At 39.3% G+C, this 24,464-nt stretch overlaps 1 protein-coding gene across 3 annotated transcripts in view; it reads left to right on the top strand.

Annotated features, from left to right (window-relative positions):
- The window catches only part of plch2a (phospholipase C, eta 2a), a 242,523-nt gene that overhangs the window by 169,060 nt on the left and 48,999 nt on the right, over positions 1-24,464 (top strand). For all 3 annotated transcript variants that reach the window (XM_084721859.1, XM_084721858.1, XM_084721857.1), the window contains exons 2-4: positions 11,323-11,469; positions 20,293-20,536; positions 20,722-20,851. In XM_084721859.1, coding sequence (XP_084577985.1) covers positions 11,323-11,469; positions 20,293-20,536; positions 20,722-20,851 — 521 coding nt within the window. The remainder of the gene's footprint in view (positions 1-11,322; positions 11,470-20,292; positions 20,537-20,721; positions 20,852-24,464) is intronic.

Raw genomic sequence — 24,464 nt, forward strand, 5'->3', positions numbered from 1 at the left:
AGAACTGACTTGGGACTCCGGTTCTTTCTGTTAGGCTATTTCCCTCCAGCACCCTCGCTAGATATGTAAGAGCTATTTTTCTAATCACGTTCTTTTAATCCAGCAACATCCAGCATTCCTCCATAATGGATGTCTTTATGTATTGAGTTTTTGACATTTGAAAGATGTCTGCTCTTCTGCAACCTCAGTTACCTGTGACACTGTTCTTCGTATAAACCTACAAATACACAAAGCCCAAAAAAAACATTATCACACCCAAATGCAGACAAGACTGGTAAATGCTTGGCAGACCTGCTGCTCCTGGCAGATTGTTGTTTTCAGTCAGACTGTAATTCGTGGTGGGCATTGCAGGTCACAAGGTGGCTGACAACTTCACCACTTTTTAAAAAACATTTTTAACTTTTTTCTCTGCAGAAAATTATGAGGTTTATGGAAGTGTATTAGGGCCAGACATAAGGGGGTGGGGGATGAGGAGAAAAAAGATTTCTCTTAATTCTTAATTCTGGGAGTAAAGTTGAAGTGTTGAGAATAATGTTGACAATAAAGCTGAAGTGCTGAATAAAGTTGAAATGTCAAGAATATAGTTGAAATGTTGAGGAAGAAGTTGATGAGTATTGGTGCCAGGCATAAGAAAAAATAAATCAGAGGGGAAAGATTTTTTTTTTTTTCTGTTTGCATTGTGGGAATAGGACAGTATGGTATTTCAACTTAATTCTTGACATTTCAACACTATTCTTGAAATGCAAAGTTAAAATCAAATAATCTTCCCTTTTTCCTTATGCCTAGCACTAAAATCCTGCAGGCATCTCAGCACTACCTGTTGTGTTCAACCTTTACACTACCACCACGTCAGTCTTCATTAGCTTTGCAGATCACCGTCAGCAAACTGACCATCTGCACCATGGAATCACCTGTGTGTGAGCGTGTGTGTGTGTGTGTCTGCAGCATATGGCTCCCTCACAATCCCCCTGGGCTTAACCTGGTTCCCTGACTGTAGCTGACTCCGCCTGCTTGGCCCATATTGTGACTGTGGCAGGAGGACAGGGGCCACCCAGTCACCCTGCCACGTCACTCACAACTTACCTGGCCTCAGTCTCAGCTGTGTTTGGGTGGGGAACTACTACCCTGCCTGACACCTGTTTCCCGCTTCCCGCTTTAAGCCCATTAACCAACTGCAGCTGCTCTGGCCTCCATTAGGACAGGGAGTGTTGATGTAGGTCAGTATCCTCTCAGGAAGTTGGTCCAGAGATGGAGAGGCCTGAACATTGCTAGTCTTGACCATAACTGATGTGGATGAAAACAGCTATATTCTTCATAATGGCCTATTTTAAAAGTGGTGTTTGAATGTCAGAATGATAGAGGGCAGCATTTTCAAATTTCCAAATGTTGGTCTCCCCAACAGGTGAATGAATAACATGGCTATGTGTTATGTTATTAAGTCATTTTGCTGCCTAAACCTAACCAAATGGTGACCATTTCATGTTAACCATGATGATCATCATGACCAAGAACTTCACTAAAGCACCCTTCACCTTCCTATTATTTCAGAGTTCAAAACTCAGAAAATGTGTCAGACTAAACGGCATTAAATGACAAGTGAAAAGCTGAAAATGTTTAGACATGACACAAAATGTCCTTAAGTGGCGGTCTGTGCCACAAGATCATGTAGTCAAAACCCAGGGTACAGAGTACGAAAAAGGTCATCATTTTATTATTTTAAAAAATAGTTTAATAAACCTACCCAAATGTTCTGTACTCATTATTACTAACTTGACTGCTGAGCCCTGCACATGCAAGGCTGACACGAGAGGGGTACCTGCTGAATCATAGTTTGAAGTGTATGGGCACTAAAGCAGCTGCTGTATTTCATGAATTGGGAGTGAGAATATGTTGTTTCTATGCATTTGAATTTAACTTTAATAAGTCTCATGTGAGTGTTACTTGTCTGAACCATATTTTATTTGCCATGACCGTAATCTTTCCCCAACCTTAACCATACTGTAGCCGCCATGTACAGATATTGTTGAAAGACAGAAAGAATAGTTTCATCATTGGCTTTAGGAAACATTGATCATCATTTTTCACCATTATCTGACATTTTATGAACCACACAACTAATCAGTTAATCTACAAAATAGTCAGCAGATTAGTAGACATAATAGTTAATTGCAGCTATAGTAGACTGAAATGAGTTATTTAGTTTTTTTTCCTGAGGCTCCGTCTCCACAATACAGCATTCACAGGTGGAGCCCTTTTGTGTAGTCCCTGTCGCTCGTGATAAGACTTCTTGTTTGCTCTCATTAATCAAGCGTGCAGATAAGATCTGAGCTTGTTTTCAGTCTTTTGAACACACAGTTAACATCCAGCGTTCCTCCACAATAGGCATCCTCGCCACATCCACAGACACTTTAAATCTGATGTTGTAACCATGGCAACGGGCTAGTAAAGAGTTTACTGCCTTGCTGTGTGTGTGTGTGTGTGTGTGTGTGTCGTGCTCCACTTTTGTCTCTCTCTCCATCTCTACACGTCTTTGCTGCTGTTGTCTCTTTGTTCGCCAAAAAAGTGTCTGTAAGCATCTTTCGCTTTTAATTTTTTTCCTGGGGCATCCCGTCCAATATCTCTTTTTGACCTCACTCCTTTCCATTTTAACTACATGCTGAGAGAGTGTTCAAATGAGGTTCGATTTTCATTTTCTGTTGACCTCAAAAGTACTTAGTTTTCCCATTTATTTAGCATGGTATGACTAAAAAATACTGATCAACTGATCTAATAAAAGGTTTTAGTGCAGTAGGTGGGACATCACCTTCAATGACCAACATGATCTCTGGGTATTGTTCAAAAATTTTTCATACCCACACTGGTATCAATACCTTGGCTCCAATAACTGTTCCTGAATGATACTTTTTTCAATAGTGAATCTATTTTAAGAAAAAAAAAGATTACATTACACCTTCTGGAAGCTATTGAAAGACGTGGTGGTCAAAAAAAAACAACAATAATCTCTGTCTCTGGGCGTCACAATGTGGTTTTCCGGCACACCTCTTTGGGCTGGGTGGTATAAATAATATAAATTCTATATAAAATATTATAATACAAATAATATCTGTATTTTTGAGCTATTTTATAAAGGATATATATCTCTATATACAAATTTTCCCTAAAATAACATACTATAATTTCTCTTTAGTGCAAGAATTTAGTTTTATAATAGAGCTGGCTGGTTTAGAAAAAATCAAATATCACTTTTTTTTTTTTTTTTTTTTATATATCCAGACTTAATATTTTGTGAAACCAACAATAGTCATCCCAACATGTTGCAACATTGGTAAATATTAACTGTCAGTAATGTGGATATAATGACTAAGTGGGTAAAGGCAAATGTCAGTGATATATTGCACTTTTGTCACCTACAGATGTCTTTCAGTTTTGGTTCAAAAGCTTTTTTGACATTTTTAAACAAACTGGTCTCTTTTTCTCTCTGCTGCAAACACAATACACGACACAGAACTTGTTTTGTCATTCATGGTTTTGTACATTTCATATATTTGGTCTATTATATTTCGTATATAGTTGGGTTGAGATTGGTGAAGTTGCTCTGTAGTCTGGTTTATGATCATCTTTTGTTGCTTTTCACATTATGTACCATTTGTGCATTGCCATAACAACCTACGGCACAGAATGTGACTGTGTTGTTTCTGCAGTCTTTTATATTTTAATTGCATCTAATTTAATAGTCTCTAATTCATATTTATACCCACATGTAGATGTGACAGACAAACAATTATAAATTAAGTTTAATGTACCTTTTAATTGCCTTGTAGACAATACAGGAAGAGAGCACCACCTCCTGGAGCCTCAGCACAACTGTGAATACACAGTCCCAAACCATTCAACTGTTGTTTAATTGATTACAACAGCCTTTATTATCCAAGCTTAATCAGCCTTCCATAGGCTATGACTAACCTTTCCAAAGGGCAGAAATGGGTCAAATGCATTTCTTCACCCACTTGCTGCTAAATGGGTGCCACTCTGTGCTTTTAGCTTTGTATATAGAATCTGTTTGAGTTATTTTATGGCTTGCGTGTGCGTTTGATAATTTAAGTATGATGTCACAGTCGTAATTTATTTAAATCCATCTTTGAAATATTCTTTTTGATTTTACTGCTTGATTGATTGCCATGTAGTGGTTAACTACAATGTTTGACTGCTGAAGTACACATTGGACATTCTTGTTGACAGCTTTTTTTTTTTTTTTTTTTTTTAACACCTTACCCTTGGGTTAAACCCCCAAACCATGCTACTTTTATGTGAATACTCTTCAGTAAAATACAGTAGGGAGGCATTTCAAAGATTTAGTTGACTTCCCAAGGGGTTTCCCACACATAGCCAGCTACATCACAAGAGCAAATACATTCTCCTTTTAGCTGACTGGCAGGGGAGTGCGAGCAGAACGTGGCCTCCTTCCCTGCCCCCTCATCCGTGAGTAAATCCTGTTCAAGGCAGGCACAAAGCAGAGGGTGCTCTGCATTGAAACGAGTCTCTTTAGTTGCAGTTTGATTAGATTTAGCCTCTCACTGCACCAGTGAAATCAAATGTGTGCGTGTAACGTGACAACAGAGTAAAACAGGACCTGTAACTGCACTGCTGTGTGCATTTCAACTTATCTCCATTTAATATAGAGAATGGGATATCCCAATGGTTTCCTTTTCAATGTCAGTAAAGCAAACACACATGGTGGGGTGACAGCGGCAGGCAGCAGTATCAGCAGATGTAAATGTCGGCCAAGAGGCTGTGATGGCTATTATAGAGAGCGTGCAGCTCATCCTTGACAGGAGGAGGTGGAGGATGAGCCACTTAGGTCGGTGTCAGGAGGAATGTTTTCAGCCGTGTGCCATCCTGACCTGGGAGCCTGCAGAGTCAGGAAGCTCTCATTCCAAGCAAACTTTGACAGCAGCTCATTTCATGGATTACTCCCCCCTCCCCCTTTTCTCTGGCTGAAGGAGCGCAGATCCTTAGCTCTGTTACAGCCACTGGCACTGCAATCAGCCAGCAGCTCCAGAAATAACTCTTCCCCTGAAATCAATAAAAAGCTGCTCCACAGCCATGTTGCATTTAAGTCCAAGCTGCAAAATCATTTAGGGTCAATTGGTTATGGATAATATGTTCCTTTGTTCTTCCACACTACACTGAAAACCAATCACAAGTAGCATTGATAATTGGTTTGTTCGGGTGTGTTTTGTGTAATGGCTCATGTACAGATTTTATAATGCATAACCAATTTACAGTTATGAATGACATTTTGGATTTGGTGCATCAATATTAATTGCAGAACATTGCATCTCATCAGTAACGGTCACATGTAGGGTAAATGGACTTGCATTTATACAGCACAATCACACACATGTTCACACACTGATGGAACATTAGTGGATAACCCACTCTGCCTCCTGAGCCACTGCTGCCCCCGTGAACATAAAACAATTCAGTAAGTACCTAACAATTCAAAAATAAGAAAACAAAAACAAAATAAGCAAAAATCTATTGACAAATCATCATATTTTCTATATTCTCCCCAAGACCTATTAGATCAGTGTGGGCTGCAGTCTACTGGAGGGCCATGAGGGTTTGAACGTGAGCCTTGAGAGATCATGAAAAATGAAGAAAACATTTTTAAATTTCAGTTTTTCTGAATTTGAAATGACCATAAAATATTAAGGATTAATTTTAAAGAAGCAATCATATCTAATAACACAGAGCTGTAGGATTTAAATTATGTTTTAGTCTTTAGTCTTTAGTCTTTAGTTTAACAGGTGTTACACCATTTGTGGGGACCTGTCACATTAACACCTCACATTGACATCTCGTCATTGAGTTAGATCAGAGTTGTGATTAAAGTTCAGTAATGTCTACATTAGATAGTTAGCCCACATGTAAAAAACAAAAAATGAACCCTAGTTGAACAGCTCTTTTTAATAGATTTTTAGTACATTTACATTTCTGCCACTTCTCCCCCGAAGACCGCTGCCTCAGTTACTTTATTTGCTGTGCTGATAACATGAGTTTGATATAGAACGGCAGTTCAGTTTTTTCTCCAGTGGACGCCAAAGGGCCTCCGCAGTCTCATATTCTTTGTATTGCTGATCTCTCTCAAAAAGCCTCAGGATTCCCGGCTTCTCTTCATGCTTGATGGCTCCCAGAGCACTGACAACCTCTATTGTGACCATCTCCTTGAGAGTTGCGAATGTGGTTAACTGCAGGCTGTAGCTGTATGAAGCTGTGGCTCCTTTGAGGTGTGTAACCTGCCTTGGACACTTTCTTCAAAGGAGCCGCCTCTCTACACAGGCTAAGGGAAATCTGTATGTTGTCCTGCACCCTCACCACTCTGTCTTTAATAGGCCTGAATGTCATATTCTCAATAGCTGACTACAAATGTCCATACAGTCACTCTTGTTCTCAATCAGATCCTTCGTTATGCGAGCCCCTACCTGTTTTGGAGCTGTTTCATCCAAGCCAAACAGTTCTTGTATTAGACTGGAGATGAACTCATTTGGTGCTGTGCCCTTGAGTCCCTTCACAATGCCCACCAGTCTTACATAATTTCTTCTTTATCTGCTGTCAAGGTCTTCACATTTTATTTGAAGGTCTTTGACTTTAGACGAGATCTGGGAAACTGTTCTTTCAGTATCTGTAACTACATTATTTGTTGCAGTTGTAGACTTTTCAACTTCTTTTTTGATGTGGAATATGACATGTTCTACAAAATGTTGTTTATTCATTTGTCTTAAGATAAGCAGCTAAACATGAAATGGATCAGTACATAGATGTGTACTTGCTGATACTGACACCAGCCGATGCAGTATCAGAGACTGATTATCGGAGACTACTACTGATGTGGGTATGTGAACAAACCTTATTTTGTCTAAGGGGATGGCAACAGCCTCCGGCTTTGAAAACCCCTGCATTAGGCAAACTCAACAGAAATGGTTTGGTTCACAAAGCGTACTGTGAGATCAATAGGCACCCTGTGATGAAGAGTTGGCCTGTGGGTACAGTGGTGGCTGCAGTATTGATTCTTCCAAACAGGATGATTGTTCTTTCTGTGTCTGCTGGGTAGGGGAACAGGAGAGTCAAAGGTCACGGCAGCTCTGCTCCACCGCATTGTACTTTTCCTTCCTCAGTAGTTCAGCCACTATGCATTGGCAGCAAATTCATGTGCCGGTGGAATACTGATATGAATCTGATGGTGATCAAATATTTATCTTAGATATTCTGTCTAAAAAATAAGTCATACACCACAGAAGCATCATTTCTCAAAATAACTGACACATGGCAATAAGATAACTGGGATTAAAAACTAATGGCAACTTCGATTGGTCTTTTGGTCAAACTAAAAAGTTTACTTCATATTTGGGTTTTAATCCTTCAACAACATCCACCCACATTTTTGGCGGTCTGCCTAAATTGAACTAATTAACGCACTGATTTTGAGTTTTAGATGCTTGTGATGAATTTGGATGCAACATTTTGTTGGACTGCCAGACTGCTTTTGAAGATAGAGTAACAACGTATTTTAAGGCAGAGCTGGCCAAATTCTTTTCTATGAAGGACCAAATATTAATTTGAATGGAGGGCCGAGGGCTTAGAATAAATGTTTATGTAAAATTATATTAAATTCAAATCTATTATTTTATAGAATCTGAAATAAATTTACAGAATAATTAAAAAAAAACTTTTTAATTTACCTGACAGTAATTTTATTCATAAAAAAAAAAAAACACCCATACGCTGCGTTTGGGAGCATAAACGTAAAAATGAAAGACACCTTTCTGACAGAAAGGGCATGCAACTCAATGTGCTTTAAATTAAGTTTATCTGCTGCATTATCCACCTTTGTAATCAAGAGTGAAAATTTGTCTACAGCTTGACAAAAATATAAAGTGAAGCATTATAGTGACACTGAATAACAAATCAATATTTGATGTTATAGGGAGAAAATAAATAGTTTTTTGTCTTGCCTGTAGTGCTATTTATCCATCTAAATTATTTTGATGTAAGTTGCAGAGTTTTGGAGATGTCAGCTGTAGATATGTCTGCCTTCTCTCCAGTATAATGGGACTAAATGTCAGTCGTAACTGTTTCATATCAGTGAAACTTGTCACAGTCCTACAGTTTGGTAATGTCCTGCAGTCTTTGAAAGTTCTGCATAGTGGTAGCATCCTGCGAGTGGGTAATAAAAGGTTAAAAGTTAACATGCGTTACTGGTTAGTATGTTGTACTGTTTGGAAAATGCATGACAAAAATACTAGACTGGCTGAGAAATTTGGTTGCCTTCTCAAGGGTTTTCCACACTGCCCTTAGCCGAGGGCTAAAAGCATTCTTCGATCCTGATACATTCCACAGTGGACTAACCTGGACTTTAGCCTCTGTCTTGCTGGCTTTTCTCAAGAGCAGGGTTAGGCCTGAGTTTGCAGGGTTACCCCCTGAAAATTGACTGAAGACATGGCTAAACGGTGCCAGTGTGAAACGAGGCTAAAGGCTGTTTAGGAGTGGTCATGCGTTGTTAAAGAATATGTTCTGACAGATATTTAGCCCACAGTTAGTAGAAGAACAGTGTGAGTTGTGTAGCCCTGGGCTTAGGTTTACCCTGGGTTAACGATGCGTGTGTGTAGCCCTGGGATAAGAATGCAGTGTGAAAAGCCCCTCTGACACAGTCTGGAAGTGGCTCAATCAGTATATATTTTTATAACGCTAAGAAGGTACATTTTCAAACAAAAAAAGACAAAAAACTGAACACATGACAGCAAGTTTTAAGTATCTTTCAGAGAAAGAGTTTAAGGTACTACTGCTTGTCTATGAATCTCTTGGTGGTTTAGGACCAGCATGCATCTTGTCTTATGAACCCTTCAGCTCATCTGGTAGCTGTGTGCTAACCATTCCCACCCAGAGTTCAAACGATGGAGATGTAGATATTAGTTATTATGCATCACAGAGCTAGAACAGCCATGAGAAGATATACTGTACACAAGACTTTCTTTGTCTTTATTGCTTTTGAGTGAACCTTGAGTACTGATCATTATGTAAACTGCAATTGCATCTTTACCTCTTTAGTATTTATTTTTCTCAGTTTGTATCTTATTTTAAAATGCTGTAGGGTGTATTTTGTATTTGTTTTAACACATAATGCTAAGCAGTTTGAATTGCCTTGCCTGGCAGTTTAAACTTTTTACACTGTGTGAATAGTCGTTTTGTAGTGATGCCTTTTACACAGTGTTTGTCTCTACCAAGATTTCAAAGATGCTCTGATTAGCCTGTTATGGCAAAAAGAACTGCTTGAATCTGCAGAAGGCTACACATAGAGAGCAGTGTAAACCAGCTGTATGTTGTCATATACTGTTAGCCTAACATTATGCTGGAAGTGGATTTGGGCACTTTGCTATTGAATTCCTGCTCAGGACAACATCAGCAGAGGTTAGCAGAACAGGACTGAACTACATTAACAATACCCTGGGGTGGGCTCTCTGCACTGAGACCACAGCCAGGCCAAATCAATGCTCAATTAGAGCAATCCATCACTGCTGGTTTGCGTTACTTACTTATTTACACAGCAGATATTTTGGCTGCACGTTCCATTCGGATCAAATGGGCCAAAATGTGATCCAGGTTCAAAGTCATTTCTTTGAAGCGGTCTTCAAAAAAAATAATGTTGCCGCTAATTAGCTTCATCAAACATGCTTTAACATGCACCCATTTTTGGTGTTGATACGTTTGAGTCATTTTAAAGAAGAAATATAAATAACAGGAGTCAGAACTATTTTTTTATGTTAGCTGGTGCACTTAAAAAATCCTGTTGACAATGTGTGCTGGTGGTCAACTGATGAGAGAAGGTGAAATGAGTTTTTGATAAACTAACTTCAGCTCTTGTTTTTCAGCTGCGTCATTGTACACAGAGCAATGCAACAACAGGACAGGCTGTAAACTTTATGAAGTCTCTAAATCACCACAAACCATAAAACTAACTGTATGACAGTAGTGACGATGCTGTCAGCCACTGTAAACCAGCACACAGCGGAACGCACAGGGCAGGTGACTGATTATTATTGTAAGTGTCTGACAACCTAATGGAAAGGATTAGTACAGTGAGAGACTTTTTAAAAAAAAAAAAAAAGAGTAAGGTTTGTTTAACCAGAAACAACTGTTTTATTACCCTCACCAGACTCCTTTTGAAAAACTAACTTTAACAACATTATCATCAGCTTCATTCAAACAATCTTAGTTTGTCTTTATACTGTTCCAACAATCTGGTTTGCTCAACATAAACCCTTGATTCACAGGGTGAAGGAGCACATAGCATGCAGGGCAAGTGGCGCCAGACAGCAAGATACTGATTCTATAACTGAACTATAGGAGAACACACACTTTCACTTTCTCTGACCGTGTGACAAACAACTCATATAAGCTGATACTTGATTTTGAATTGATTTTGCCAGAACCATTCGTGCACTTATGCAGCAGACATGTTAAATATCATGTTTGGCAGTGGTCTGCTAACCTTCAAACAACTAGTTTGAAGGTTGGCAGACAATTTCCTGCCGGTTGCAGTGAAATTGTTTGATAGGATGTGACAGACACTTGAAAATTGATAATATGGCCACATAGGGCGTATCCGCAGCCCAGGGGCATGTGGCTCCACATCAGCCAGGCCAGGCCGGATTACTGCACCATTAGCTTCCTGTGGAGAAGCTGTCAAATTCTCTCCCAAAATGATAGCACACACTGTACAGTGGAGACTTGGCTGTTTTTCTCAGTGCCACCTTTGGCACGCCTCATTAGAGTCATTCTCACTGGGTGTCATTTAATTCCTACAAAGTATGGACTGGTTTCTGTTATATTCAGACCCCAATATGAATCCTCACAACTAGAAAGAGCTCTTGGTTTTATTGATTTTTCCTCTTGTTGTGTCATAGTGTACAGTGTGAAGTAGAGATCTTGTTAAAGGGCTTTTTGTGGAGAAATTGCTTCTCGCTGTCGTCTATCTTCCCACCCTTTCTCTTCCTCCCACGAGACTAGCAAACCCCTGTCAGCAGTGACAGGCATATCCAATGCTTTTGCTTTGCATTGCAGTGTGTTCATGTGAGTGTATCAGTAAATAACATTGTTTTGCATGAGAGCCCAGATGGAATTTTGTAGAAATGCACACACACACGTGCTTGATGCACATTTTTGTCTGTCACACACTTTTTCAGTTGAAGTGCACACTCTGTTTCCCTTCTGACAACTTTCCAATTTTTTTTTCTTCTGTCTGGCTTGTTTTCTTGCCTCCAGTGGAAAAATGTATGAGCTCCATGCAGATGGGGACCCAGATGGTGAAGCTCCGCGGTGGCTCCAAGGGACTGGTGCGCTTCTTCTATCTGGACGAACACAAGTCCTGCATCCGCTGGAGGCCCTCGCGCAAGAATGAAAAGGCCAAGAGTGAGTGTCTCCTTCCTTCTTACAGTCGCAACAGAACAGAATTTCAAATCTGTCATGCTCCTGTAGCTCAATGTATTCATGATGCAAAGTTATGGAAAGCCATTTGTGCCATATTTAATGTGACAGGCAAGGGCTCATTGAATGTTACCAGGCATCACATAAGCATATTTACTCTCTGAATCTCCATATATCAGCCTTCCAAGAGGCTCAACCTAGTGAACCTTTACAATTCAATTTGACAGAGACAGCACCACAGCCTTAAACAGATACTGAGTGACTGCGCCAGCTACTGTTTACTAGGGTTGTGTACTGGCAAGAATATGGTGATATGATGCATACCACTATACAGGGGTTATGATTCAGTGTATAGTGATAATGTAAACGCAGCACAAAATAAACCAATGCTACAGATCTTTGCATGTATTATGAAATCCTAATCCTTTTTTTGGAGAGTTGATACATCATAAAACATAATATTGCAATACTCATATGTGTTGATATTTTCTTACACCCCTACTGTTAACTGAAGTAGGCAAGTCCAAATTTATTTACAATATAAAACCCTAAATCACAAATGAAACTTGCATTCCAGTTTTATCAGAATTTAGGAGCAGAGAATTAAGTGAACCGCTGTCAAGCAGGCCTCTAAATTTTCAATTTAAGAATGATCGTCTGCTTTTAAAGGCACATACAGCTGAGTGTCGTCAGTGTAGCAGTGGAACTTCATTACATAACTGCGTATAATTATGAGAGGTGACACGCTAGAGAGAATAGTAAAGGGCTCAGAACAGAGCCCTGAGGTACTCCATATACTCATAATGAAGGAAGGCACTGTTTAAAACAGAGCAGGACCAGAACACTGCTTAACAGGCAGTACAGGATTGTCCCACACAAACACTTTGTGCATTGTCTCATGACATTGTAGAGCTGCAATAATTAATTGTTTTTTGTTTTTATATTTATTTATCTATCAGTTATTAGTTGATTATTAAATTAATGTGACAGTAAACAAAATATCTTTGGGTTGTGGATAAAATAAGGCATTTGAGGATGTCATAACATTTTTCATCATTTTCTAACATTTTATAGACCAGACAACTAATTGATTAATTGAGAAAATAATCAACAGATGAATCAACAGTGAAAATAATTGTTAGTTGCAGTTCTAGTACGTTGAGCTCAACAGCCACTGTCTTTCTGGGCATACTTCTCCCACCATGATGATCAAGTGTCTGTCTCCCAGCTGGCCTGTTTGTCTGTTTATGTTTGACAGGCTTTTGGTTCTGCTAGATTTAATTCATGCTCCTATAAGTCCCTCAGGTCTGAAGTGTTTTTGTCATTTAGAACATTTGGAAATTTATTGTCCCCACGCAGTATCTACAACAAGCAAACAAAAGAATTTCCTGCGGTGTTTAAGAATAAAAGAAGGCAAAGAGACTTCTTAGCAGCAGCTCCCAGTATGGCAGGGCGTCTCATGGGGGCTTAGGGGCTCAGTTTCCTGTTGCTCTCCCTCCTCTGTAGCCCTGGATTAATAAGCTTCTTAAGTCGACTTAATTATTCATCAGCTTTAATCTGCCCAAACAGTGTCTTACACACACGTGCCACTAAATGGAAGTGACACACACACGCTTTATTGGCAGATCAGAACACTCGGAGCTTTGTTGTTTTTTGTTTTTGCAGGGGTCTTTTTTTATAAAGACTTTGAAAACCAAATCACAGAATTTTCTATAAGCCACTTTCACACGTCAGAGTGGGGGCAGTGCACACAGAGCATGACTTCATTTCTCTTAATCCACACACACATTTCCAGAAATTCAAGTAGAAATGACATGTCGTCTTCTCCTCTCTTTACACCTGTTGCTAGTAGGTCAGGAGTGACAGAGTCATGCCCTCTATTCATTAGATGAATGTATGTTCCCTGCTTTTAGTCACACGGCCTCACCTTATGCGTGTGTGTTCCTGCATCCCTCATTTGGTACTTGACGGGTCTCAGTTACAGGAGAAGGAAACAGTCGTCTGTAGCCAGTGTAGCCTTTTCTGGCAGCACTTTCCCCGGCACTCTGTGTGGCATGCTATCGCAGAGCTCCCGCTGTGACAGACAGACAAGACACACAGACAGGAAACACTGCAGGCTTCAGATCTGCTCACACACTGACCGTGTGTCCTGTTTTTCTGGCAGCAGATTTATTCTTCCTGGCCAGAAATGTACAGCCTGGCATTGACAGAGTAATTCACATTTGACCAATACACAAATCTGAATTAGTGTAAGAGTTCATTTTCAATTTCTAAAGGGCACTATCAATGGGTGCAAACTAACATGACCTACAACCAATCAGAGCAATGAAACGCGTGATGTAGCAGTGAGCGCCACATGACAAGTTGGGGCGGTGTTTTCAAGCAGGAAAAAAATGGCAACCTGGGGCCTCATTACAGACACGTCCTAAGTCTGAAATCGTTTATCTCATTTTAAGATGAGACATAAAGGATTTTTGGTATTACAGAAATTTGTTTTCTGACTGCATATAGGAAAACATCCTATCTTATCTCCGGACAGGAATTTAGCTTTTATCGTTTGGGTCTTTTTACAATACCAGCGATAAAAACAGTACTTTTAAAAAGGTACTTGTGCAGTCGCCAGGTGCTTCTCACATTTACACACAATTAATTTAAACATTTCTTGGATATCCTGTCCAGTGTTGGAATTGTTTTGAGTGAAATACAGATACACTGGCACCATTTAGCTTGGCATTTTAACCGTGTCTAAGTTAGCTGTTTGTCAGCGGAAGGCTACCTGCTGCCAGAGCCATGTAGAGAGCGCTGCTGTAAAGTTAAACAGGCACTTGAGTCTGTGTCTTGCGCCTGTAATGTCAGCATCAGAGGACAACTATTTCAATCTGCAAGCTCGGGCATGTGGCACTGAAATGAGACAGCGTAATCTTTGTTGTGATTCGGTCCAGTAGGCACTAGTTGTATGAGATTTCGGTGCCCGACCCTGCTCAAACTATGAGTGTGTCTGGTCTGAAAGAATGTTTGTGATACATTAGCACACAAACATAGGAAATACTATTATAAATAAATAGATTGAAAAATAGTACAAATCAGAAGAAGTTGCACCTGAATCAACTCCATGCAAAAAGTGTTACCCTATGTCTTAATCTAATTCTGTCTCCCTTTACTTGTCAAAGAAAACATAAGAGTCAGGTTGATTTAAAGGCAACTGGACTTGTTTGTAGATCCTTGGAAACATTTTGTATCTCCTCTAATGAACTTCTTCAGTTCTGACTGGTGGAGTGTCCCAGGTATTTAACCTCTGAGTGGTAGCCATCAAAGCCATTGATAGATTCGTTAGTGCTCCCGGCTGTTGTGACAACACTTGTTAGAGTGGTTGGAGTCACCTGAGGCCAAGTGGAGTTATCTGCATGAGACAGAGTGTGAATGGTTGTTGAGCCTCCTGGGATTTGGATGAATGGATGGCATTATAAGCGGGGGGATAATTGTGCTTGTAGACGTCCTCCCCTGTTGAGGAACGGCTTCTCTATTTTCAGCCTTGGGTAACTCCAACCCAGGTGTCCTAACAAACCAGTCATTTTGATAACAACCCCACAGAAGTTAAATACCTGGAAATGCCCATCAGTCAATGAGAAGTAGGGCTGGGTATTATTTAAAATTACGATATCAGTACTAATACCAATACCCTTAAAGTGACACTAATATCACTGGAGTGCTTCATTTGATACGTTTTTTTCAAAGGTGGATCTTTGAAGAACATGTATGATGATTGACTGCAAGCAAACCAATAGGTCTGGGTACCAAAAAGACTGATTGCAGGTATCATTTGACTGGAGAAGTTTTAATACTTCTTGGTCCTGGATTGTTTAAATCGATACCTTAAAGTCTGGGTCTGCAGCATGCAGCTCTTTAGCTGCTCTCCAATGGCTCCCTGTGGCTTTGGCAGAAAAACTATTTGGAAACAAATAATGACTTTTTAAATGTTTTAATTTTCATTTATCACTGTTGGGAGTCTACACTGTAAAAAGGAAAAAAAAGAGAAAACTCAAACTTTGAAGGCAACTTACTTCAATACATTTTGAGTTTTGAGCCCAACTCAAATTCTGAAGCTTTGAAAAAGTTTATTACTATCTCTTGTGGAGATAATTAACTTTTCTTCTTTGGAAAAAAAAATAAATCTTAGAGTTTTAGAAACCCCAAAAAGTTGTATGTAAAATATCATTTATTAAATTCACAAAAGTGAATGATGGTTAAAGTTTTAATATTTTAAGTTTACTGTGGCCAATTTTTGGAGGAAAAAAAAGTCTTAAGGGAAAACAGTGACTCTGTGATCTACAACTCAAGTCCAGTTGCCCTTGATTCAGCCTTTGTTGGACAACCATGACCTGGATGACTGAGAGTTAGTCAGAGCATTTATTTCATTAAATCTGTTATATCTCTGAATGTCTTGGAAAAAAATATATGACTGTACTTGTCGCAGTCAGAATGGATTGGTCGAGCTATGTTATGATCAGTGTCTACATGCTAGCCAAACATTTACTGTAGCGTGAAAGGATATTCAGAAGTCCAATAAGAAACGTGTCTCAGTGAACTTGTCTACACATTCAGTATTTTTGTGCGGCAGTAACAGTTAAAGGGACAGTTCACCCCAAAATTGAAAAACATTCAAATAAATCACAATTATTACTTGTTAGGCACTAAACAGCGTGTTAGCTGGCATTACTAACATGCTAAACTAACATGGGGAACATGATAGTTGATGAATGAAATGCCTGCTGAACATCAGAATATTAGCATTGATGTGCTGAGTTCATATTGTGAAAACTTTGACAGCAAAGGTCAAATGGTCAAAATGAGGAAAAATAAAAAAAGAAACATCAACAGGAATCAGTCAGCTGGCATCATCATCCTCCTGCACCGCTGCGAGCAACTCATCAAATATTCCAGACAGTAGTAGTGGCGGTTATCTTTATCTGCCAGATACCTGGTGTATACTTGTGCATAATTTATAAAAGTGCTGCAGTCAGAAAAAGCACATGCACCTGTAAAACATCTCCAGATGCAGGGTTTGACAGCCACATGGGAGTACACACAACACAGCAGCAGCATGGTGAGTGTCATGTTGATGGCATCTTTGACATCCAGGAGTATATATACACACACAACTGCATCAAAACCACAGTTTCTATACTGTACAGCCAGGGGGAGAGTGTGTGTATCGGTACAGCTGTACCACTGCATTATGAATGAGTGTGCATGTAAATAATGTTTCATCCATGTAGTATAATGTATGACTGCGAGAAAAACATTATGGTTGTGGATGTTTTTTGGGAAATGAATCTGGTTCTGAACAGGAAGCTGAAGTATATCTCATGTGCTTTCTGTCATGGGGAAAACTAATGAATGACTCAAGGCAGTATCTTCCGGTACAATGTCATTACCATCTCATAAATGTTACATCTCAATAAACAGAGCTCTCTGGGCTCTGCTCATTGAGTTGAGTATTTTAATCCTCTGGATCAGAAAACCTGAAATCAGATGGAAGAATATTCTCATTAAACTCTCCCTATGCCCACAACAATTAATTCACTATTTTGCCAGAGGTGGAAACTGTGTTTTTTTTTTTTAGTAGAATACTAAAAACTGCCAAAGGATGAGTTGGGTTTAATAAAGTTTTGCTTTATTGTTTTTAACCTCTTTTTAAACTCTTTAACAACAATAACTGGAAAGCTGAGAGAATTTAATGAGCCCAGTTGTATTCTAGGGTTGCAACTAACAACCATTTTGATAGTCTGTTAGTAATTGATTATTTAAATGATTAATTGACTGGCCACCCAAAAAATACAACTAACATTTTGAATTTTTTCTCCCGAGTTTGTGAGAGACAGACACACAGAGGGTCATGTCTAGAAGGGAACACCAGACCTGCAAAAGATCAAGAGAGTGATCAGTACAAATCGTACGAGTGTTTTGCAAATCAAGGGTTCCCCTCTAGCCACGACTAAGAGAGAGGAGCATAGCAACAAAAGATACAAAATCAATTTGTTTGTGTTGGGTTGTCACAAAAAAAATAATGTCTGAGAAACACTGACATTCAAGCCATATTTTTAGTTATTTTTAGATTTTGGAATCCTACATGCAGGTATAGACGAGAGTTGGCTAGCTAACAAGCTGTCATACAGAGGCGAGTCTGAGTCCACATCTTCCACATATCCAACATCTTCAAATGTTCATGCATTACTAACCTGCTCCCATGATAATCAAGGTTCACCTTACAAATCTTGCAGGTAATCATTTTCTTTGCTGCACTGAGGGTGAAATACTCCCAGAATTTAGCCATTTTGCTAAGGTTTGTTTACCTGTTGCTTTGTGATCGCTATTGTGCATGTGCATCTCTCAGCAGAGATGGGAAGGAACAGGAAGATGGCACACTCTCTACTTCCATCAGCTCCAGACAAATTAGTTAGTTCAGCTCCATAGTGTTGTAACCGATGAATTGTCAGCAATTAAATTCATTGGCAACTAATTTCATCATTGATTTTTGTTGACTAAGTTGACTAATCGTTGCGCATGTGTCATGATGTAATGCTGTATTCCAGACAATGTTGGAATTAGGGGTTTTCCCACCTCTTGAATGCTGCATTAGTCCCAGTAGTAGCAATTTCATTGTAGTGAGACCATTTTTTTAAACCTGACCTCACTCTATAAAATGACCTATTGTGACCTCTAGGATAATCACAGCCTCATGAAATCCCACAACCACAAACGAGAGAACTGAAGCATCCAGAGGATGGAGGGTTTTCCTATGTATATTATCAATAATGAGGTCTCTGAGCAATGCCCAGCACAGAAGTGCTCACCATCCAATTTGTGAAAAACTCAATTCTTACAGAAATCTCCAAATGCCTGTTTTTGATGCCAGAACACAGCCTGAATTTTTCTCTGGTGTTCTTCAAGGTCTTTGTGTCTTATTGCCATGTATTTTTGACCATTTCTGGTCAAAATCTGAATGACGAATGATATCAACCTAAAATCTGCTGTAGCAACTTGTGGGACATGATAGAACATGGGGATGGCTTTCATATACTTTTATCAGCAAGAGCTTTGGTGTGTTTATACAGTACCAAGCATGTGTACATTACATGTGGGTGTGGCACTTGAGTGTGGAGGTAATGTGGAAATGACACATTCATAACTTTTGCAAGATCAAGGAAATTGAGGATCAATATTCTGTTATATTTCCTTCTATAACTTAAGCTATTCTAGCTTGCATTACAAATTCACATTTGTTTTCCTCACAGACACTTTTTGCAAGAAGGGATGTATGAAAGCACAAATGCACAGCGTGGATATTTCCCCTAACATATCAGAAGCTGTTCAAAGTGATGTACTTGTATCCTACAATCTGTCCATTAAAAAATGACAGCAATCTCACAGTAAGCCTCCTGTTCATCCCAACTCGACCTGATCTGATGCAACAAGTGCTGCAGAAACTTCTCAATTCACTGAGGGGCTGTCAATAAAATATTGTTTGAGTGACAAAAAAACAATGTTATTTTCATACCTTTGTACTGACATTGTGAAAATTATGATTAACAAAATTATACTAAATTGCTCTAATGTAACACATCTATTCTGATAGTGTAATTATTATTTTACATAAATATCTGAATAGAAGATAATTGCTGTTTTTTCAATAGCTTTTAAGTCATGTGACCCAGTGACCCCAAATCAATTTTGAATTATATTACTACATCTGATAAATAGGGCACTCCTATGACTATATTTCAGTATCTGTTTCTGTGTCCTTTTATTCTTTCTCTCACTTTTTGTCTGCCCTGTCTCAAATCCAGGGAAAACACAGTTATATGCATTATGAACATTCAAAATGTGAATAGGGGCCTAAAGAAAACTAAATACTTATGACAGTTTTATGGAAAAAATTGTCACAGCGCTGAGCTGCATTTCAAATGAATCTTAAGGTTCCAGCTTTCAGATGATTCATACCACTTGTATTTGTGATATACTGTTGACCTGCTGTCTCCCTCTAAAGATCCACAAGGTTCCATACCTCGAGGTCTACTTACTCCACCAATGGGAGAAATATTTTACATAAGTAAAAGTAGCAATAGCAGCATTTTAAAGTACTGTATTAAAACTAAACGTTCTGCATTCAAAGTACATAAATGTCAGAATGACCCCTGACAGTTGTATTATCATATTATTAATGAAGCATTATTGTGCAACCAGCATTTTTCTGCTGTAGATGCAATTTAATCTGTGACATGCATCATATTTTATAACCTGAAAAAATGTTTGCTAGCCTAAATTAAAAATGAAGCTGCAACGTAACGAATAACTGTCACATAAAAGCTGTGTTTTAAAAAACTATTATATTGTACTATAGTTTTATGTTTTCTGTCTCCAGGGTGAATGTATAGCAGGCCCAGGATGCACCACATCCTTTGTTCCATGCAGCGTTCAGTTGTTTTACGAGCTCTGATTGCCTGATTTTGGTATTTTCTTGAATTTACACTTTGTCCGTTATGGGTTATCAATTTCCCAAAAGGATGCTTTTTATGATGCTTAGGCTATGATTCGTGTTTTATTTTGTGTCCTGTATGGTTGTTGATGTTCCTTTTTATATCCTTTAACACTCTATGTGCAAAGCAAATTCCCCCAATGGGCAATAAAGCAGTAAGCCATCCAAAAACAAAAAAATACCCCCAAACTATATTTAAGTAATAGTATATATGTACATGTACTTTGCTCCATCCCACCACTGACTTGCTGAGTTCTTGTTTGTTCCAACAGTCTCCATCGACTCTATCCGGGAGGTGTGTGAGGGGAAGCAGTCTGAGATCTTCCAGCGCTATGCAGAGGGCAGCTTCGACCCCAACTGCTGCTTCAGCCTGTACTATGGAGAGCACATGGAGTCCCTGGACCTGGTGTCCGGCACTGGAGAGGAGGCAAGGACCTGGATCACAGGCCTCAAATATCTAATGGCTGGCATCAGTGATGAGGACAGCCTGGCCAAGAGGCAGCGCACCAGAGACCAATATCCTTCACTTAAAGAAAAAAAATCTGTAGAGAGTTTCCGTTTCATTTTAAGCGTGACAGGCTGGGTTTGTCGTTTATGTTGTCACTTTTTTGCCAGGAGTATAAACTTGTCACTAAAAGCTACAACAATACTAAATGCCCTGACTCTTCATGCGGACTTTCCTTAACCCTCTGTGTCAGCACGTGGCTGAAGCAGACCTTCACTGAGGCTGATAAGAATGGTGATGGCAGCTTAAGCATCAGTGAGGTCCTCCAGCTCCTGCACAAACTCAATGTCAACCTGCCCCGACAGAAGGTCAAACAGATGTTCAAGGTACAGAAACAACAGGGCACTCACTGGTCTAAAAGAAACTTATACAAATAATATTATAGTTGTATATTGCCTGTACACTCAGTAAACAAACAGTGAAAATGAATCAGCTTTATCACAATTAAAGACACTGCTAAAAAGGGGTTGAATGGCAGCTTGGGACATCTGTCAGCTATGAAATGGGTCAAGTTGTTTTGTCCATATATCAGCCAAATCACAAACCCCAAACCTCAAATGCTTCTATGCATTTCATTTATAGGACAGCTGGAGACAAGAAAGGGGCATACAGCAAAGGGCTGTGGGCAGAAGTCGAACCCACGGCTGCTCACAATCACAGCCTTGGTAAATCTCTACCAACTGAGCTACCAGGCCACCAGAAGTTATTTTTAAAATCAGAAAAGTAGTAGTCAAGTGGCATAAGAATTTTGAGTCTTTCCCCACTTGACCATGGCGTAAGAATTTTAAGTCACCACTGTGCTGTGTTACAGTTTGGTGGCTGGTGACAATTTTTTTTTGAGGTTTCGTCAGTTTTTAAGCAGAGAAAAATTAGAAAGAAGAAGAAGTAAAACTAATCAGAACAAAGACAACAAGGATCTGACCCCTAATAGGAAATAACAGAATGGCAGAAAATGTCCTAAAACTGTACAGCTAATGAGCACTACACAGTGCAGTCCAGTTCATTAAAAAAACAAATGAGCTTATCAGGTCACTTGAGACTGCAGTATGTGCTTAGGTGCTGTCAGATTGTGAATGAGCAGTAAAGACACTCTGACTGATTGCTCCTGCTGCAGATGTTGGCTGACACACGGCTCAGCCACTAACTCTCAGAGGATTAGCATGCTGCCGAGTTAAGCATGTCGTTTCAGCCCTCCTCCTACAGAGCAGCTATCACTATGTCCAGTGGCCTGTTGGAGTTCGCTCACCCATATGGTGCTGCTGGGACACAGATGGCCTCTGGTATAATGCAGGGTAAACACACAAGGGACCGACCTGGCCCTCTGTGTGTGTGTGTGTGTGTGTGTGTGTGTGTGTGTGTGTGTGTGTGTGTGTGTGTGTGTGTGTGTGTGTGTGTCTGTGGACATTCATGAAGATTTGTGTGTTGACGATCTCTCGGCTAGTTTCTTGGCTTAACCTACTTACAGCAGAGAGGGAAAACCTGTGGACCTGTTTCTCAGCTTAAAGACGTGAACTAATCACTCTGTTACCAGTACTGTGAATAATCTGATCACATTTCAGAATACATTGCTGCATATGTTTGTGTGTGAATGAGAACAAATTACGACTCTTCTTAATCCTGCAAAATGCAGAGCTTAAAAAAGAGATATTTTCAATGATCAAGAAGGCACACAACAATTGTACAAAACTAATCAAATCAGTAATAGTTCATGAGTCATTTTAACTAACCACAGGCACAAATGCTGCAACAAGATTTCGGCAAAGGTTTTCCACATAAGACAAGAAAAATAATGAGCAAACCTTGGCAAAAGACGAGCATCTTAGCAAAACACAGATAGACAGAAAGATGGAGTAGTTTATTAATCCCAAAGGGAAATTGCAGTGTCGCAGCTGCCAAGTCTCATAAATCACAAAAACAAACGAGGGAGGAAGAAAGAAAATAGAGTGAAAAAGACAACTAATATAAAACACAAACAAAAGCTGAGAGCAAGAATTAAAAGTCAGACCAACACATATAATATTTTTTATACATACACATGTACTACATCTGTAAACATACATCCTTATGTCTGTCGAAGAAAAGTTGTACCCCCCAAGTTAGAATTGTTTCCATTCTTATAACCTTTACCTCTGCTAAATGTCTATTTTCTAGTATAACAGTTTTTTTTTTAAGTTTTTTTTTCTTTTAAAGGGACAGTTCACCCTGACAAAAACATATTTGTCCTCTGGCCTGTAGTGCTGCTTATTCATTTAGATTCTTTTGGTGTGAGTTGCAGAGTTTTGGAGATATCAGCTGTAGAGATGTCTGCCTTCTCTCCAATATAATGGGACTAAATAGCACTACAATAGCACTTATGGTGCTCAAAGCACCATACATTTGAAAAAAATAAAATCAGTGTCTCTTTTCTGCGGTAGAATCCATTTTCTACTGCAAAAAGAAACTACTTCGTACGTAAAACTGCTCACAACTATGTTTATGGATTATCTTAAGTATCTGAGTCATGATTTCTGGAAGGAGACAATAGTTTAAAAATTTTCAAATGTGTTTTTTGGTGTCTTGAGCACCACAAGCTGAATGCCATTTAATCCCATTATATTGGAGAGAGGGCAGACACCTCTAAAACTCTGCAACTCACACCTAATTATAGTTAGTTTGATCTTAGTTTTGGGAGCTGAACGACCTTTAGAAATAATTAATACCAACACTCAACAACTTATAGTGGAAATTTATTCTTTAAGAGTGTGTGTGTATGTGTGGACACATTTACCTTTGAAAATGTTGCAAAAAAATATAACATTTTGTCACCTCCATAAGACGTCAACTCTGTCGCATGGAAAATCTGATGTCTGATCTACATTCAGTAATAAATTTAATCACTAAGAGGATAGCCTGTTACAAGGTTTAATATCCAGGAGTTTGATCTTTTAAAATATATTTTCCAGCATAATGGAGGTGTTAAAATCAAAACCCCCTCAAAAACCAGTTCTGTCCCAGTTCTTAAGATCGAATGACCTACAAATAATCAAAACAGCAAAGTGTGTGATGTGTGACTTTTTATTTAGACCAGTGATGCTCCTTTGTCAATCATCATATAGAACCAGCGCCATATTAAATTAACAGTTGTGATTTGCCTGACTGGATCCAGGGATGGTGGATGTGTCTGCCAGAGCAAATTAAAACATGAGCTTTCAGATGGTCTGGTTTCTAGGCTATAATATTCCATCCTATTCAGAGAGTAAATCAGGAAAAATGCCTTGAAATTGTGTATTAACTTCATGACATGGCCTGAGGACCTTTTCTAGTTTGTGTAGACGGAGCAAAGGGCATGCTGTGCTGTTGGTGCAAATGAGTAACAGGAAGCTGGTTGGAGGTGATAGCTGGACTTGTAAATGAGAGCAAAGAAGGCCTCACAAGCAGAGGCTGTGCTCAATGATTTATCACAGCAGAGAGTTGCAGACGTACATGTGCAGGGAAAGCTTGGTAGGAAGAGGAAGCTGTAATTCCAACTGATGAATTAATCCATATTAGCTGACGAGCTAAAACACAGAGCAAGAGCCTTCTAACAACTTAAGTGCATGGCCTCATGCATAATGAATGGGAATGAATAAGGCTAGATTGATGTTTTCTGTCCAATAAAAAGACTGTTCTTTAGCTGTGCTTCCGCTACTTTGTTATCCTCCTGGGGCTAAGATGTGTCCTGAATAAGAGAATTCCTTTACCTCAGAGAATGAACAATGATGTAGGTTTTTATCTTATTACTATTGGTCACTGCTGATTCTTGTTGACGTAAAAGACAACAAAATGAATGTGTGTCACTGCAGACTGACAACAACATGGGGCTGTCTGCAAAGCAGAGCCTAATAACTCTTGCCATCTGAGTAATACCGTCGGTATACATCTGTGCCTGTCACTCGTGTCACTTGGTCACAGCTAGGTGAC

The sequence above is a fragment of the Lutjanus erythropterus genome, chromosome 6 (assembly GCF_056507025.1).
Source record: "Lutjanus erythropterus isolate fLutEry1 chromosome 6, fLutEry1.hap2, whole genome shotgun sequence".
Taxonomy (NCBI): Eukaryota; Metazoa; Chordata; class Actinopteri; order Lutjaniformes; family Lutjanidae; genus Lutjanus; species Lutjanus erythropterus.